Here is a 13,799-nt window from a genome sequence, read left to right as displayed (position 1 = left end):
ACCGCCTGCTGGGGTGTCCCACCTCACCCCAAAACCCATGGCTGCCCCTGGCTGGCAGTGCCAGGGAGGGAGGGGTTAATGCTGTGCGTGTGTCCCCACACAGGTGCCTCACAGGCCACCAACAGGGAGAGCATCCAGAAGAGCATCAGCCGCCTGGATGAAGACCTCAACACGCTGGGGCAAGTCAGCAAGCTGTCAGAGACTCTCAGCTTCCCCCACCAGGTATGGGGATGGCAGCCCTGCAGCTGTCCCCTGGTTGGGTATGTTCCCAGTGGAACACACAGCATGTCCTCAGCCAGAGGGGACAACCTGTGACAGGGCTGGTGGCCATAAGCACCCCAAAACCACAAAAGAAGCTGGGGCAGCCTCTGAAGGATGCCAGGGGATGGACGGGGGGTTATCAGGCATGTGCCTTGTGGTGGCCTGTCCCTGAGAGCTGAAGCGTTGTCCCTGTCCCAAGGGCCTGGATGATGTGATCAAGGACCTGATGGCCGCCATCCACCGGGAGCTGTCGGAGAAGCAGTCCCTGTCCTTCAGCATGGCCTTCCCCCCCAACAAGGTGGAGCTCAGCACCACCAAGGCTGACGGCACCGAGTCCTTCATCTTCGAGTTCCCCAACCCCGACGCGCGGCTCGGCTTCGAGCAAGCCTTCGAGGACGCCAAGAAAAAGCTGGGTAACAGCAGGGAGGGGGGGCAGCTGGACGTGGTGCTGCGCTTGGCATCCCCCCCACCCCGCTTTTACAGACCCCTTTTGATCCCCCAATCTGATCTTCCCAGCCTCCAGCAAAAACTGCCTGGACCCGGAGTTCCTCAAAGCCATCCCCATCATGAAGACGCGGAGTGGGATGCAGGTACTCAAAGTCTGGGCTCAGGCACCCCACAGGTCCCCCCCACCCCAGTGCTGCCAGACGTCTCCTGCATCCCCCCTGAATCACGCAACCTTGTGCTCCCCCGCAGTTCTCCTGCGCCTCTCCCAGCCACGGCAGCCCGGAGAGCTCGCACGAGGTTTGGGTTTGCAACAGCGACGGCTACGTGGGGCAGGTTTGCCTGCTGAGCATCCGCAAGGAGCCCACGGTGGAGGCCTGCATCGCCGTCTGCTCCGCCAGGATCCTCTGCATCGCCTCCGTGCCCGGCCTCAAGCGCGCCTACAGGTACGGCATGCCCGCCCCACGGTGCCGGGGGCTCAGGGCGATGTCAGGGCGATGCTGGAGCTGTTCCTCTCCCTTTTCTCCCTCCCCGGTGGCAGCAGGGAGCGGGCGGAGCAGCTGGGCAGCCCCTCGGCGGAGCTGGGCCCGGCGCCGCAGCCCGAGGACGCGGGGCCGCAGCCCTGCCTGCACATCTCCATCTCGGGCTCCTCGCTGGAGCTCTCGGAGCCCGTGGAGGGCGGCAACAGGGAGCTGGTGCCCTTTGACAGCGATGACACGGACGATGAGTCCTCGCCCAGCCCCTCCGGGACGCTGCAGAGCCAAGCCAGCCACTCCACCATCTCCTCCAGCTTCGGCAGTGAGTCCTCCCCTGCCCCTGCTTAGGGAGAAATGCGCTTTTTAGCCCCAAAATTATGGGCAGCTGCACTGTTTTGTCCTCTCTGCCTTGTATTCCTCGGGGGAGTCTGCAGGTGGAGGCTTTTGGGCCTGAGGGAAGAGATGCTGAGAGGCATCGGCCCAACAGTGTGGTTCTGAGATGGGGGGACTTTGGGTGAAGCCTCGTGGGTTTTGGGGCTCAGCATCCCTGGGCTTGACATCACCCAGGATGGTCTCTTCCCCGTGACTTTGGAGGTCGTGGTCTGACCCGTTCCATCCTCCTCCTCTTCCTCCTCCGCAGACGAGGAGATTCCCAGCTGCAAGGAGGCAGCGGTGGAGACGACGAGCTCGGAGGAGGAGCAGGAGCCTGGCTTCATGCCCATCCCCGGCACCTTCGGGCAGAGCCGGCGCGGCGAGAGCCCCACGGACGGGCGCGCCCTGCGCCGCTCCAGCCGCGGCTCCTTCACCCGCGGCAGCCTCGAGGACCTGCTCAGCCTCGACCCCGAGGCCCACCAGAGCTCCATGTGGCTGGGCACCGAGGATGGCTGGTAGGTCCCCGGGGTGGGAATTCCTGCCTGGAATTCACGCCAGGCCCTGGGGGAGCCTCAGGCTTTGCTCTCCTCCTGCAGCATCCACGTGTACCAGTCCTCGGACAACATCCGGAACAGGAAGAACAGCATGAAGATGCAGCACGCTGCTGCCGTCATGTGCATCCTGTGAGTGGGGAAGGAAGGGGGATTTTCAGCTCTGGGGATTTGGGGCTTCTGCAGCTGGATGTCAAAGGTGGTTTGTGCCCACAGGTACCTGGATAACCAGGTTTTTGTGTCACTGGCCAACGGGGAGCTCGTCGTGTACCAGCGGGAAGCAGGTGAGGTTGGATTTGGGATATCAGAGATGCAGTCCCAAGGTGGTGGCTGTGGGAGGGTGGCTTGGGCAGCCCCTGGGGAGGATGCTCGGGGTGGCATTCCTGGAGGGATGCTGGAGACACCACCTCAGAGGCAGGTGGAGCTGGGCATTCTTCTGCCACTGGAACCCCATGGTGGCACCAATTTATGTTCCCTCTGAGGGGTGACCTGGAGAAAGTTGTCTTCAGCCACCAGAATGCCTGCCATTGTCAAGTTGCACTTGTTTTTGGGAACGCTTTAACTTACCCACCCCACTCTGCCCACCCTCTCAGGCCGCTTCTGGGACCCCCAGAACTCCAAGTCCCTGTCACTGGGCTCACCAGGCAGCCCCATCACCAAGATGGTGGCGGTGGCAGGGAAGCTGTGGTGCGGCTGCCAAAACCGAGTCATCGTCCTCAACACCACCACGCTGGCACAGGAGGTACAGGGGGCAGCAATGGGAGGTGTGATGGGCGCTGGTGGCATCACCGGTGGCATCACCGGTGGCGTCACTGGTGGCGTCTGTCCCCTCAGCACACGCTGCAGGTGGGGCAGGACGGCGGGCGCAGCGTCACCTGCATGGTGAGCGCGGGCAGCGGCGTGTGGGTGGCCCTGCAGGGCAGCGCCCAGGTCAGGCTGTACCACGCCACCACCTACGAGCAGCTGGCAGAGGCAGACATCACCCCCCCGGTGCACAAGATGCTCGCAGGTCAGTGACACCCGGGAAGGGACACGACTCCAGAGGGTGCCAGCGCCCCTGGGAAATGCCCTGAGGGATCCGGTGCTGGGAGAGTGAGGATGCTGCCTTTGGGGAAGGAGATGCAAGGCCTTGTGCTCCTGTTGGGCAGCTGGGTAATCCCATGTGGGAATAGGGCAGCCCCAGGGGGAATGGAGGGGCGGTAATCCACAATCACAGAATCAGGGAATTCCAGAATGGTTTTAGCTGGAAGGGACCTTACAGATCATCTAATTCCAGCCCCCTGCCATGGCAGACACCTTCCACTATCCCAGGCTGCTCCAAGCCCTGTCCAGCCTGGCCTTGGGCACTGCCAGGGATCCTGGGGCAGCCACAGCTGCTCTGGGCACCCTGTGCCAGGGCCTGCCCACCCTCACAGGGAGCAATTCCTTCCTGACATCCTCTGGCAGTGGGAAGCCATTCCCCCTTGTCCTGTCACCCCACTGTGATGCCACCAGCCAGGGGGATGTGAGCTCCCTTCCCCACGTCCCATGTGCCACACACAGATCCCCTGGGAGTGGATCCCTGTGGGAGGGGGGTTCCCACCCCCTGGGGCAGGAGCAGGCACTGACAGGGACATGCCCGGCAGGCTCGGATGCCATCATCCGGCAGCACAAGGCCGCGTGCCTGCGGATCACGGCCCTGCTGGCCTGCAAGGAGCTGCTGTGGATCGGGACCAGCGCCGGCGTGGTGCTCACGCTGGCCGTGCCCCCCAAGGCGGCGCCCACGCTGGTGGGGCTGTCCCAGGGCCACACGGGCCACGTGCGCTTCCTGACGGCCATCGAGCTGCCCGACGGCTTGGACGTGCTCTTCCCGCTGCCCAGGGACACCGGTACGGGGGGTGGCTGCTGTGTCCCACTCCTGGCACTGCCCGGGAGCAGGGCACGGCCTTTGTGGGGCTGGGAGTGGAATGTCAGAGTCCCCGTTCCATTCCTGCCTTGTCCAAATCCCGGGTGAAAAACCGGCAGTGGAGGGCGGGAGAAACTGAGTGCTCAGCTGCCCTCTGCCAGCATGGGCAACCCCCAATTTCCCAGGGAGACCCAAATTCCCAGCTCTGAAGCAGGGCTGGGATGGGGAGGAGGAGGAGATGGGATGGGAGCTGGCAGTTCTGATGGAGGAGCTGATTTGGGGGCCCAGTTTGGGCTGGGAGGGGCTGTTGGGATGAGAGGAGGTTTTGGGATGTGGGGCCTGGGAAGGCGGTGGAGGGCTGATGCTGAGGAGTTCTGGTGGGGACCAGGGCAGCTGTGGGCACACAGGTGACAGCTGGGAAGCTGTGGGCACACAGATGACAGCGGTGGGCACACAGGTGACCGCGTTTGGGGCATTCTGCCCTTGGCAGGGGCCGAGAAGCCGAGCGAGGCGGAGAAGCGAGACCCGTCGCGTCCCCGCGGCCCCGCCCTGGCGCTGTCCAAGCCCAAGATGCTGGTGATCAGCGGCGGCGACGGCTACGAGGATTTCCGGCTGACCAGCAGCAGCGAGACCGTGGGCAGGGACGACAGCACCAACCACCTGCTGCTCTGGAGAGCGTGACCTGCCCGGGCCAGGATCGGGGGGCGCCGGCCCCCCCTGTGTGCCGAGGGGGGTCCCGGCCCCCTCCCCAGCGCCCCCCGCCCAGCACCTCTCATCTCCGACCCGGCTGCTCTCTGTGTGCTCGGGGCTGGGGGGATGAGCCCCGCTGCCCCCGCCGCCCCCCGGACTCGGGGGGGACCCGCAGCGCTTGGGGGGCTCCAGAGGATGGGGAGGGGGCGGGGGTTCGCTCGGGAAGGCGCTGCGGAGGAGGAGGAGGAGGAGGATGAGGAGGGTACCGAGCATCCCTGGGGAGCGGCCGGAGGATGCCCGACAGCCAGGATCCTGCCTTGCTCTCCGGTTTTGTGTGTGCCTGCTTCACGGGGCGGGGGGCGCCGCCCCCCCGGCCCCCGGGACCCCCGGCCACGCCGCGGGACCAGCCCAGGGACAATCCCAATCCCGATCCCGATCCCGGTCCCAGTCTGCCCGCGGTGTCCCCCCCGGCCCGGGCCTCCCGCTAACCCGCTCGCTCCATCGCCAGCACCCAGACAGCTCTGTTCGTTTGTTCGTTTGTTTTAAATATATATATATTATATATATATATAAACATCCTTATTTATTTGGGGTTCGGGGAGGGCTCAGGGGCCTCATCACCGCGCTGCCAGCCCCTGAGGGGTTAAAACTTCCCGGAGTGAGCATCGCCCCGAGGGAGAGCCCGACCCCGCTGGAGGGGGAGCTGATGGAGGGGAGGAGGGAAGGAAATTTGGGTGTCCCCCCCTCCTTCTCTGTGATTCCCAGTGGGATTGTGCTGCCTGGGAAGTGGGATGAAGGCGCCGCTGCCGTGTGAAGCGTCTCTGGATGAGAACAATCATCTCCAGCCACCAGGGCTGGCCCCCCACCCTTACAATGTGGGGCATCCTAAAAACGAGACTGTGCTGGACCAGCCCTGCCCCCTGTGCCCTTTTCCTCCCCGATTTTCCTGCTTTCACCCCAGGATCCAGGCGAGATCCGTGCTCCCCGGTTGGGACACGCTGTTGTCCCCATGGGAGACGTGACAAGCGTGGTGGCAGGGATGAATCAGGGTGTCCCCAAGCCCACACAGCTGGGTGAGTGACAGCAATGCTGCCATCCCACATGGAGCCGTCCGTCTGTCCGTCAGCGGGGTGAGTGGGCGTGGGCCGTATTTGGGACCACGAGGACATTTTGGGAAAGGGGTGGGGAAGGGGGATTTCGGTCACTTGGGGGCTCTTTGTCATTAAAGGTCACCCGTGGCAGAACGATCCCAGCGTGGTCTCGTCCTTCACCTCGGGATGGGGTGGCAGGGACGGAGTGAGGAGGGGCGCGGCTCCCACCACCCACCGGTGCCACTGGTGATGAAGACTCCGGTGGGAGGAAGAAACCCTTTCCACCACCAGGGTGCAGTTATTCAGTCCTGGAAAACCCTGAGGGAGATACCAGGATATCCATCCCGTGTGCCATAGGGCACCGGGACGTGGCACTCCCCGGGTGGACAAACAGCCCAACAGGGGACACCAGGTCGTCCTGGGGAAAACCGAGAGGAACAGAAGGGGGCCTGACGGTAACCGGGTGTCCCCACTGTGTCCCCTAGGGAACAGGACAAGGTGCAGTGTAGGACAGGTAGGAAAGCGGGCCGCAGCCCTCAGGGATGCCCCATGCGAGCCCACATGGGGAAGAAAACAAAACCAACCCTTTTCCTTGTTAATTTAAGTTCCTGCTGTGCCGGTAACACTCACCGCGCTCCGGTCGTTCCGGTTTTCCTCGCGGGTGGGACAAAGCCCATCCCAAATCCCGCAGTCGCCGGCCGCGATCCGCGATTCCCGCAGTCCCCGCCGCGGCCGGGAGGTGGCGCTGCTGTGAGGGCAGAGGGGCGTGGCCTCTCTGCGTGACGTCACGGAGCGGGCGGGGCTAGCGAGCCGCGCGCCCGCGGGTTCATTCATACGGAGGAGGCGGGAGCGACGGGGCCGCCCCGGGGGCAGCCCGGGGGTTCCGCGGCGGGGACAGGTAGGGGACAGGTAGGGGACACCCCCGGGGACACCCCCGGGACACCCCCGGGACAGGGACCCCCCTCTGCCCGCGGGGAGAGCTCGGGATATTCCCCTCTAAAGGCCAATCCCCCATGCGGGCTCTGGGGTTCGGGTTCCCGCACCTTTGGGCTGTGCCGGGACGGGGGTGCGGTGCTTTTTGGGGTGCTCGAGCCCCGCTGTGCGCGGTGTTTTTGTCTCGTTGTATCCCTAAGACATTTGGGGACCCCCGCCGGGAGTGGGGGAGCCCCGCGGGTCCGGGAGGCTGCGGCTGCTGCAGCGCCAAAGTAGGTTAAAATAAGGGGTGGAGAGGAGGAAAAGTAGGTTAAGGAACACTCAGCTGGGAAAAAAGGTAGCAGCCGTGTCGGGTCTCTCTCTTTTTTCTTTTTTTCCCCTTTTTTATTTTTTGCCGGAGCTGGAAAATGCCAGGGCTCGGAGCCAAGGGGCCGGGATGCTGCGGGGCCGGGACGTGCCGCTGCGGGGCCGAGCGCCGCCCCAGCGCTCCCTGGGGATGCTTTGACTTTAATTCTGGAATTTCGTGGCGTCCCGGTCGTTCCCACCGCTCCCCCGGGAGTGCGATATACCGAGTTTCGCTCCGTCTGCCGGACAATCCCCTCCTTGTGCCGGGCAGTCTCCATCCAGCAGCTGCTCCCCGAAGTTTTCCCGAGCAGTTGCTCCTTTTTCCCTCCGTTTGTTGCAGGAGCCTCGGCTGGAGCCCTGTTCCCCCTCGGGGAGGGGAAGCCCTGGCTGGAATCCCGGCGGGCAGCTTTGGGTTACGGATTCTATTACGGGGAGCTGGGAATGCACGGCTCATGTGATCCGGAGGGGTCTGGGGAGGTTTCCAACACCGAGCGGCCTCTTCTGCTGTGTTGGCACTGGTGCAGAGGTCAGGTGGGGTTCGGCGCTTGGAGTGTCCCCAAAAACAGCCGGGTCTGGCACTGTGGGGTTATATTCTGTCGGTTTGAGGAGTGCGTCAGGGCAGCTGGGGATTTGTGCCTGCATACCCCATCCCCACTCGGGATGGCCCCCAAAAGCGGGTGCTGAGCCCTGGGCAAAGCTCCAGTGCCAAGCAGGAGCTGGCACCCTCTGCTCCCTGCAGCTCCTGCATCCCTATGGCAGTGTTTTGTTCATCTGAGGGATGCCCTTAATCCCTGGATTAAGCTTGGCCTCAAATCAGCTTTACCCCTGCTCCTGGTGGTGCTTAGATCCAGTTATGCTGATCTGGAATGCTCGTGGTCCCTCAGCCACGGTGGGACCTTCCTGTCCCCTCCTGAGGCCATTTCTTCCCCAGACATCTCAGTTTGGGAGGAAACCGGAGTACAGAGGATGCTCATTTTGGGTCCTGCTCATTCTGGGTGTCCCAACCCACATCCTATAAACACCCAGCTCACCCCCAGGACCCCCCTCATGTGGAATTAGCTGCATCTCACCGTGGTGCTGGCCACTAATTAGGAGAAACTCATCAGGCCCAGGCTGTAATGAGGCTCTGCCAGGGCTCTCACAGGACTGTGACGACCTGGGGGGAATTTCCATGCGGGCGGCAGGATTTCCATGCGGGCGGCAGGATTTCCATGAGGGCGGCAGGATTTCCATGAGGGCGGCAGGATCCGGGTTTGGGTGATTATTTATTTTTTCCTTCCTTCCCCTATGCTGTCAGCATAGATTTTAATTTTACCAACCAATTGCTGAGCCCAAAGCGTGGATGGATGCGGCTCTGGGAAACACCTCTTGTTTTGTTTGAGTTGTTATTTAAATATTTTTAAATCGGTTTTAGTGATTTCATTTCCTTGTGACAGATGCAAAAGGATTTCCTCCGGAGCAGGAAAAAACCCTTTCTTTAACTTGGTTTAGCATCATCTGCTCCTTGCATGAATGGTGTGAGGTTGGTCTCTCTCTGGTTTGGGATGGGTCTCCAAGGGAAGGGGTGATGCTGGCCATTCCATAAAATCTCTGAAACAATTTTCTGGGGGATGGTTCAGGAGTGGTCAGGTTAGGCAGCATCCCTAAATACCCCTACAGCAGCAGTAGGGGCATTTAGGGATGAAAGGAAGAAAAAGGGCCCCCGAATTACTTCTCCAGTGGGGCTTTCCCTGGATGATGACTCTGTTGCTCCTCCTTGGGCAGGTCTCTCCAAGGTGATGAAGATGAGCAGGTGATGAAGAGGAGTGGGATGCGCTGGTGGCTTGTCACTGTCCTGGGGGTGAGTATGGCCTCGTCTGTCCCATCTCATCCCATTCCTCTGCTTCTCTGATGCTCCACCATCACCCCATCACCACACAGGACATGGGGACGGGTTTGCATCCGCCCTGGCACATCCTGTGAGTTCACATCCCTCACCCCGCTGGCGAGATCCATCCGCTGGCTGTGGGGCAAGCCAGAGGGTGGCATTTGCCACCGTGCCACCGGAGCCACAGTAGGGGCTGCTCTGAGCGCTCTGATCCCCCGCAGGTGCTGAGCGGACCTGCCCGGGGAACCGGGAGCTGCAGCGCCCCGGAGCCGGGCACGGCGGGATGCCCGCCCGGAGAGGAGCCCAGCGGGGTGAGCCGAGCCCGGGGGGGTTAAACCGAGCCCGGCGGGGTTAAACCGAGCCCGGCTGTGGCTATGGGAGGTACGGCTCACCCCCTCTCTCTGCCCCACCGCAGGATCCATCGGGGGCGTGCCGAGCTTGTCCCCCCGGCACCTTCTCTCTGGGAGACGCGTCCTGCGCCGCTCACACGCAGTGCCGGGCCGGGAACAGGGTGCTGGTGGCGGCGGGGACGGCGGCGAGCGACAGCCGCTGCGGAGCCTGCCTGCCGGGGTGAGCCCAGCCCGGACACCGGGCCCAGCCCGGGCTCCGGGGCCGTGTCCTGACCGTCCCGTCCCGCCCCGCAGGTTCCACAGCCCCGGAGGGGAGAGGGAGCCCCGGGGCCGGTGCCTGCCCTGCGCCGCCGCTCCCCGCAGCACCCCGGGCTGCCCAGGTGGGTGCTGCAGCCGGGGATGTGCGTCCCCCTCGGGATGTCCTGGCAGCTGAGGACACCTCTGCTCCCGACTCAAGCGGCTTCTGCTTCCCTGTGGAAATGGGGTTTAATCCCAGCAAAGCCCCCGTGTGAGGCTGATCCCTGTTTCCCCGCAGGCGGGCGGCGAGCCCGCAGCCCCGAAATGCCGGGCAGGACACCGGGCACCAACGGGACACGCGTGACCCTGCTGGGTGAGGAGGAGGAGGAGGCGGCAGCGGCGCAGGCGGCCGTGCTGACCATCGTGCCGGTCTTCTGTGCCATGGGGTTGCTGGGAATCCTGGTGTGCAACCTGCTGAAGAAGAAGGGTTATCACTGCACCGCCAGCAAGGAGCCCCAGCCCGCCGGAACCGGTGAGCCCACGCCCGTCTCATCTTGCTCAAACCATTCCTGTGGTTTCTTGTCCTTGTCCCAGGGCATCCTGCGTGTCCTTGGGGTGCCTCATCCCCCATCACCGAGTATTCCCTAACTTCTGCTTCCAGGTGCCAGCTCCATCTACCAGTTGGAGGATGCCAACGAGGACACCATCGGGGTGCTGGTGCGCCTGATCACCGAGAAGAAAGGTCAGGGGGTCCCGGGAAGGGGGAGGAGGGGGTGACCTGGGCCAGAGCCCCGTGACCCCCAGATCCTTGGTGTCACACACAGAAAATGCAGCGGCGCTGGAGGAGCTGCTGAAGGAGCACCAGAGGCAGCAGCTGATGCCACCGAGCTGTGCCCCCCTCAATAAGTAAGAGGTTGCCCTGAGCACCCCCCATGGTGGGGCCACCCCCATGCTGATGGCGTTCCCCCGTCCCCAGGCTGCACCTCCTGCCTCAGTTTCCCCCCGCCTGCCACCACCAGCAGCACCTGCACACGGTGCAGGGCCCGGCCCCGTGTGCCCGCTGTGACCAGAAGTGGCCCGAGGTGCTGCCACCGCTCGGTGCCACCAAAGCCCCCAAACCCGGAGCTCATCCCAGCGAGGTGACCATCCTCTCCATCGGCAGGTAGGCAGGGACAGCCCCTGGTGCGTGTCCCCTCTGCAGGGGGACGGGCTGACGTGGTGCTCCCCGACAGGTTCCGGGTGTCCCGGATCCCGGAGCTGAGGAGCGAGGCCGGGGGGGAGCCCCTCCGTGGTGCCCTCCCCGCTGGCGGCGGGATGTGACCCGTGATGGGACAGCACCAAGGGCTCCACCAGGTGAGGGGACAAAGGGGCTCTGAAGGCGGGGAAATGCAGCAGTGACAGCGTGGGGACAGTGTGGGGACAGCGAGGCAGGCGGGAGGGCGTCCCCGGCTGCAGGGTGCTGGCAGGGCCTGGCACGGGCTGGCACTGCCTCGGCCGGGGGCTGCTCCCTGACTCATGGGCAGCTGCAGGGGCTCACGTGCCCTCGCTCACATCCCCGTGTCCCCTCCTGCTGCTGCTGCTGTGACCATCCAGCTCTGAATGCCTCTTGACATGGACATGGAGGGGCTGGAGCGTGGCCAGGGCGAGGAATGGAGCTCCAGGAGAGGCTGAGGGAGCTGGGAAAGGGCTCAGCCTGGAGGAGGGGGAACTTGTGGCTGTGCTGCCAGGGAACAGGGACAGGACAAGGGGAAACAGCCCCATCAAACTGTGCCAGGGGAGGTTCGGGTTGGGTAGTGACAGCCACGGATGGGTGACAGTGAGTGGCCCCTGCCACCCTGGGTGGTGCAAAGGGGCCAATCCAGGCTCACCTGTGGTCCATCCCTTGTCCTCCACAGTGGGCACCTGGCCTGGGGGCTGCCTCGGGGCTCGGTGACTGTTGTATTTCATATTTCTAGAGTCCCATACCTTCTCAGTGATATTCCTTGGGGGCAGTTCTTCACAGCACAGACTCCTTCCTCTGCTTGGTGCTGCTTCTCAGCCAGGGCTCCTTCCAGGCTGTCCCTGACTGGCCAAGCCCACCCCCTTTTATCCCAGTTACCTTCACCAGCCACAGCTGCAGCCCATCAAGAGCAACCAGGGCTCACCAGGGCAAGGCCTGTATACAGATATTATACAGATATTCAAATACAATACAGATATTTTACTAGGACTCCTACTGTAGGTGACAGCCACAAAGACCCCGTGGAGGGGTGGAGGACGCCGGGTGCTGTGTGAAAGCCAGTCCTGCTCAGAGCTGCCAGGTGCTGGAGGTGGCAGCTCAGCTCCTGCTCCTGCCACCAGGGTGTCCAAGGGCAGCACAGCAAATCCAGCATCTCGCTTGGCTGGTGACAAGGATTCTCTGTCCCTGAGGCCTGGTGGTGGCCACAGCGTGGTGGCCTCATAGAAGGTGACTCCAGGAGCTGCGATGCCAGGGGTGGTGGCCACAGGAACCATCATCTCTGGGAACCATGATGCCACCACACAGCTCCACTGGAAGCACAGAGGGCACTGGATGCCATTTCGTGGTCACCTTCTGGGTGTGTTGAACTCTCCAGGACCATCATGAACTCCTGATTTCCCTGCATCACCTGGTGCCAGTGCTCAGCATCGCAGGATAATGAATCACTGGATCACAGAGTGACTCCTCCCCTCCTCCCTTCCCAAAAGCCCAGCTGGGGCATGGATTGCTGGTCTCCTGCATCCATCCATCCATCCATCCTCTCTCCAAAGTCCCAGTTCAGGAGCACACGGTGGTGATGCTCACCATGCAGATGACACATTTCACTTTCCATAGGAATTGCTTCTGTGGGATCACGCTGGCTTGGCCCTGTTGGGATCACTGGGATAACCCACCCAATGTTGGGTTGGAGACCATCAGCCTCAACCATCAACCCAAAAAAGGGTTTATGGCTGGTCCCATTCACCTCCCCACGACATCACCGTGCCAAAAAACCCACCACCAAACCCTCTCGGGCTCTTTTATTTATTTATTTAATTTTTTTTGGAAACATTTTAATAGTTATCGAATGTTCTACATCTTACAGTAAATATCGTACAGTTACAAACTCTTGGCTGAAATCTGTCAGGGAGATCACGACCTGATCTTCAGAACCAAAACCAGAACAGAAAACAAACGGGAAAACAACCCCAAATTTACACTTCAGATGGACAAACTGAGGCTGTGGGGCTCTCCAGGGCATCAGTCCAAGGCCATGTTCCCTACACACCTGTGAGATGTAGACTTGGAAGACGTGGTTACTCTTGGGTTTAAATTGTTTTTTGTTGCTGTTCTTTCAGGGAATATTTTTTTTTTTTTTTGGTATTTATTTTTATTTAAGAGGTCCAATAATACTTAAAAATGAGCTGGTCTGGTGGTTGAAATCAATTTAAAATGAATTACATAGAAAGAGGGGCGGGAGCCTGGTGTGGGTCGAGGCCGTGTTGTGGGAATGGGAGGGTTTGGGTGTGATCCTGCACCTTGCCATGCTTCCCTACAACTCCCTCCCCTGACCCTGAACCCCTGTTCCCCCTGGAAAATTCCATCTCTTGCAGGAGGATGCAGGGAGGCTGCAGGTGGCCATGTTGCATCAGGATTATTCCCTACAAGCAGCACAGTCGAGCGCTTCCAAATGGGAATCGCTCCTGTCAAACCACAAATTCTGCTATTCCTGCCCTGCAAACATTCCCACAAGTTCTTGTACCTGATTGCCAGAGAATCTCCAAGTGCCATGGTGCAACATGCCACAGGAATGCCTTTTGCAAGATTTCCTTCCTCCCTCCCAAGCTCCCTCACAGGCTTTATTTCCTTTTTTTTCCCCCCAAAGGGAATGCTAAAAGACAGCAGAGAAAATATTTGGAGGCTGATCCTGGCTTGGGAGCAAAGTGAAGGGAAGATGGGCAGAGGGTCACCACAGCTGGAGGGCCTGAAAATATTGGCTATTTAAAAAAAAAAAAAAAAAAAGCCCAAATCAAAAATACCTGGATTTATGGGTATCCAGCAGCTCTTATTGCTATTGTTGGCTGGTTGGATTTTACCAAAAATAAAGCCTCAAATGTTGTTTTCCACCCTGCTGAAAAGCCAGGATCCCATTTGATGCCCTCCAGCTGGGAACCACATCATCCCCACATTCCCAGAGGGGATGGCAAAGAGTCAGGGGGTCTCTCTGGGAAGGACCAGATTCAGTGGGATGCTGGGGGCTGGAGGAAAACCTGATGCTCTGAACATCCCTCATTAAAACAAACCCCTTAAATAACATTT

The 13,799-nt window shown here is 61.3% G+C and overlaps 2 protein-coding genes across 2 annotated transcripts in view; both read left to right on the top strand.

Moving 5' to 3' along the window:
• The window catches only part of ARHGEF17 (Rho guanine nucleotide exchange factor 17), a 28,445-nt gene extending 23,769 nt beyond the window's left edge, over positions 1-4,676 (top strand). Inside the window, exons 10-21 of the mRNA XM_054270262.1 lie at positions 104-222; positions 461-674; positions 778-851; positions 958-1,151; positions 1,250-1,503; positions 1,822-2,068; positions 2,150-2,236; positions 2,321-2,388; positions 2,698-2,846; positions 2,939-3,113; positions 3,730-3,972; positions 4,480-4,676. Of these exons, the coding sequence (XP_054126237.1) occupies positions 104-222; positions 461-674; positions 778-851; positions 958-1,151; positions 1,250-1,503; positions 1,822-2,068; positions 2,150-2,236; positions 2,321-2,388; positions 2,698-2,846; positions 2,939-3,113; positions 3,730-3,972; positions 4,480-4,670 (2,015 nt within the window). The 3' untranslated portion in view covers positions 4,671-4,676. The remainder of the gene's footprint in view (positions 1-103; positions 223-460; positions 675-777; positions 852-957; positions 1,152-1,249; positions 1,504-1,821; positions 2,069-2,149; positions 2,237-2,320; positions 2,389-2,697; positions 2,847-2,938; positions 3,114-3,729; positions 3,973-4,479) is intronic.
• Positions 4,677-6,619: 1,943 nt separating this feature from the next.
• Positions 6,620-12,184, top strand: RELT (RELT TNF receptor). The gene is made up of 11 exons (XM_054270266.1): positions 6,620-6,668; positions 8,813-8,888; positions 9,137-9,226; positions 9,331-9,485; positions 9,560-9,645; positions 9,801-10,034; positions 10,164-10,244; positions 10,327-10,408; positions 10,479-10,664; positions 10,735-10,855; positions 11,724-12,184. The coding sequence occupies exons 2-10, from the start codon at positions 8,844-8,846 to the stop codon at positions 10,820-10,822; spliced, it is 1,047 nt and encodes a 348-aa protein (XP_054126241.1). The 5' UTR covers positions 6,620-6,668; positions 8,813-8,843; the 3' UTR covers positions 10,823-10,855; positions 11,724-12,184.
• The last annotated feature ends 1,615 nt before the right edge of the window (positions 12,185-13,799 follow it).

The sequence above is a fragment of the Melozone crissalis genome, unplaced genomic scaffold, assembly GCF_028551555.1.
Source record: "Melozone crissalis strain CALT ecotype California unplaced genomic scaffold, PUWL_Pcris_2 ptg000009l_1, whole genome shotgun sequence".
Taxonomy (NCBI): domain Eukaryota; kingdom Metazoa; phylum Chordata; class Aves; order Passeriformes; family Passerellidae; genus Melozone; species Melozone crissalis.
Note: the sequence above shows the minus strand (reverse complement) of the source record. Positions and strands in the feature narration are given on the sequence as shown.